Genomic DNA, 3510 nt, shown 5'->3' with positions numbered 1-3510 from the left:
GAACCCGCGTCCCATGCAGAGATAGAGGAGCCCGACCAAACAAGGCCTCGGCGCTGCCCCGCCCCCCTCACCAGGCTGCCGGTAGAGCAGACAAGGTGGATCCTGGTGGTGTATGTGGTGCGCCTCTGGTCGCTGGTGGTGCAGGCGGAGCCGTTGACGTACTCCAGGAGCAGGCTGCCGCTGTCCTCCACCATGGGGCCCGTCTTCGCCACCCCCAGGTTGCTGATGGAGACGGTCTCAGAGTACGAGCCCTGCGAACACACGTGGCTGTTAGCTTTCCCTCTGGAGAGACCAACTGTGTTCTTCACTACTGACACAGTGGGTGTTTCATTATGCACAGCAGGTGTGTCCTACAGATTTGCCACAGATGCTGGATTAGCGAATTCGAACCACCACTCCTCTGCAGAGGGGAAACACAGTCCGCCCTCGAAACCCACAGGTTCTGCATCTGCAGGTTCAACCAACTTCAGATGGAAAACACTCAGGGGAAAGAAATCCCAGAAAGCTCCAAAAAGCAAAACTTCCATTAGCCACCCACGTCTACTAGCACAGCACTGACACTGTGTCAAACGCTGTGAAACCACGGGGCGGATGTGCACCAGGGCGTGTGCAGACACTGCGACACTGCGCATCACGGACTTGCACATCCTCGGGTTCTGGGGACCAGCCAGGACCCTAGAACCAATCCGCTCCCCGCACACCGAGGGAGGGGAGACGTTTATCTCTACGGACATTTATCTCTCACAGACTTCGATCCTGATGCCTCAAAACCCTGGTAGATCCTTTTTATTTCACAAAAGTGAAAACGCGGTTCAGACATGTTAAGCAACCCATCCAAGGCCACTCCTCTCCCAGGCATTCGAGGAAGGACCAAGCCCGGTCCACGTGTGGCCAGGAGCCAGGATTGTCCGGCCACCACACTGCCCGCCCCCTCTCGCCTCCGTTGTTTGGACGTCTGGGTAGCAGAACCGAGACAAAAATGCAGAGCCATGCCAGGCCTCTCTGCACATGTCCACGACAGACCGTGAGAACACCCGGGCACTGATTTGCGGTCACGAATGAACGGTAGCGAGTAGACCGCTTGCAAATACAGAATCCATGAATAATGAGAGCAGACTGTCCTTGGAGGCCGTTGCTCCAACCCAGAGCACACACGTGCCCAAGTGCACGCCAACACACCACCACGCTCCACTCAACCAGCAGGGTGCGCCCGTCAGCTTCCCTGAAATCATCTCTGAGCTGCCGTGTAACGGACCCCGGGAAAAGTACATCCTCGACATGCTATTTTTAAAGAAGCACACAGACATCTTTATTTTAAGATGCGCTGTGTACAACAAGGCACCCAGGGGAGCGTTACCAAGGTTCTGGCGGTGACTGCATTCCATCGAATGACAGAGTGCAGCCTGCACCCGGGCAAGAAGAGCTGGCGCTTGGATCTGCCAAGCAGGCGTCCCCTCTAATCAGTCCAGAAGCAAGAGCTTTTGGAAGCTTAAACTCTCCTTGATAAATGTCTGCTGTTCAGAGTCACTTCGTCTGCTGAGAACCGTGAGCAGAGGCGGTTCCCCACACCCAGGGGTTTTGTTTTGTTTTTTCTTTTTTTTCATTTTAAATCTGAGCAACGACTCAAGTGTGATTGCATCTCTGGGAAGGTGGGGCAGGTGAGTTTGCAGCGAGACCCCCCTTATCTATCTCAAGGGGCTTCTTGGCGCGAGCCAGACCCACTCAGACCCCTCCACCCTCTACTGCCAAGCCCTGGGCTCGGGAGGGCGGGGAGGGCCGCCTCACCTGCTCGCCCTGGTACTTCATCTGACAGGCGGACGCGTAGCGGTCACAGCCCGGCACCGGGTTCAGGGGACGACACACGTTGATGTAGTACTTCCGCCACGTGCTGCGCGCCCCGCCATTGTCCAGAGAGTACCAGTTTCCCCCAGGACCGCCCTCGGATTTCGCTAGCCTGAAAGGTCAAGGGGGAAACGCACGCTTTTTCCAGCCGACAGCTTTCGGCCCGATGATTCATTTCTAAGTGGTTAGAGAAATAAGAAGGGAAGGTGCACTGCCTATCAAACCCCCCCAGAGGCTGGCCCACCGCTCCTCCTCTCTAGCCTTACAAGACACAGACCTCTCTGCATACTTGGGACTGCCCCCACACCTCTGCAGTGACAGGCATCACTCTGAAGGATGCAGCTGAAGACGGAGGTTTGTGCTGGGCAAACACTGGCTGATCCTGCGCAGGCTCCCAGATCATTAGAATTCATGCAGCTTGGAGCTCCCCACCCTGATCCTGCACGCTCTCTCACGGTCTCAGGGACATGTCCACCGGCAGGGCCTAAGTGACCTCGGCCCTAACTGGACGGGGCCAGGCCAAGGGCAGGCGGGCCTGCCTCACCTGGAGAGGTCGTACTGGTCCAGTGTGACGGGGTCAGTCACGATGCACTCCAGCGGCTCCTCCGGGCAGGCGTAACTGGTGTACCACCGGAAGTTGTATGTAGAGTTATCTTCCTCCTAATCTCGGGACACACACACACACACACACACACACACACACACACGGGAAGGACGGCAGAGAAGGGGACTCATTACCCAAAGCCAGCATTTAGAAAGAGGTGGGACATTTTTTCCTCAGTAAGAATCGGAGGCAAGTTCATCTCCTTTGTCCATCCCCTCTCGTTCTATTAAAAGGAAGATTGCCCAGCAATGAGTTAAGATGGAACTCTAGCTTGTTATGTGGGAATAAGGCAGGGCTGTTGATGCTTTTGTGTGGTATCTACCCCAAACCAGCAGTGTCGAGGGCTGTGACTGAGGGTGGTACGGCCCACTGTTGGTCAGAAAATACACACTGCCCGTGTCCCCTGGCAAATCTAAAAGGATTAATTAAAATCAAAGGAGCTGAGGATGTGCCCAGGAAACCAGACTAATAACGGCTCTGCTTCTAAATAAAGGGCCCGTGACAGGCTCCTGGATAAGTCCCGGAAGCCAGACAACGTGACAGCTTCTCCCCGGGGACCGCCCCAGTTCCTGTGTCACCTACAGCAGAACCTCCCTCGCTTTCCTCGCTCCAGAAAGTCACGAGCCCCGCCTTCACCCGCTTTCTTCTCTTCCCCCGCCTTTACGAGGCTGACAACCTCTCTCTCCCTCCTTGGCCCCTGTCGCCACGCAGACGCACACGAGCACCCGTGACTCCCACCTGATATTCGGGAAAACCCACTCCGGCGTCTCGGTCACAGAGGAAGGTGATGAGCGTGGCTCTTGGCGTGCGCTTCTCGTTATTGTAGGGTGTGCCGTCCCTGTAGGTCAGCTGGATCATCCCGTCGTAATACGAAAGCTTAGCATTGCTGCGTCCCAAGTTCCAAGACTTCCTATCACTAAAACAAGCCAAGTGTTTCTCAGAAAAGATAGCGGGACCAGCGCTGGGCAACACTAGGAGCATGGGGGTTGCCAGGACCTGGACAGGAGGATCTCCACACAGTGGGCGCGGGAAGGCGACCCCACCCCCACGCCAGACCCGGATCC

At 56.2% G+C, this 3510-nt stretch overlaps 1 protein-coding gene across 1 annotated transcript in view; it reads right to left on the bottom strand.

The window, feature by feature from the left end:
• The window catches only part of IGF2R (insulin-like growth factor 2 receptor), a 99346-nt gene that overhangs the window by 43693 nt on the left and 52143 nt on the right, over nt 1-3510 (bottom strand). The window contains 4 exon segments of the mRNA XM_010840920.1: nt 72-251; nt 1786-1954; nt 2387-2502; nt 3185-3362. Coding sequence (XP_010839222.1) covers nt 72-251; nt 1786-1954; nt 2387-2502; nt 3185-3362 — 643 coding nt within the window.

This window comes from Bison bison, unplaced genomic scaffold (assembly GCF_000754665.1).
Source record: "Bison bison bison isolate TAMUID 2011002044 unplaced genomic scaffold, Bison_UMD1.0 scf7180017864148, whole genome shotgun sequence".
In the NCBI taxonomy this organism is placed as follows: domain Eukaryota; kingdom Metazoa; phylum Chordata; class Mammalia; order Artiodactyla; family Bovidae; genus Bison; species Bison bison.
Note: the sequence above shows the minus strand (reverse complement) of the source record. Positions and strands in the feature narration are given on the sequence as shown.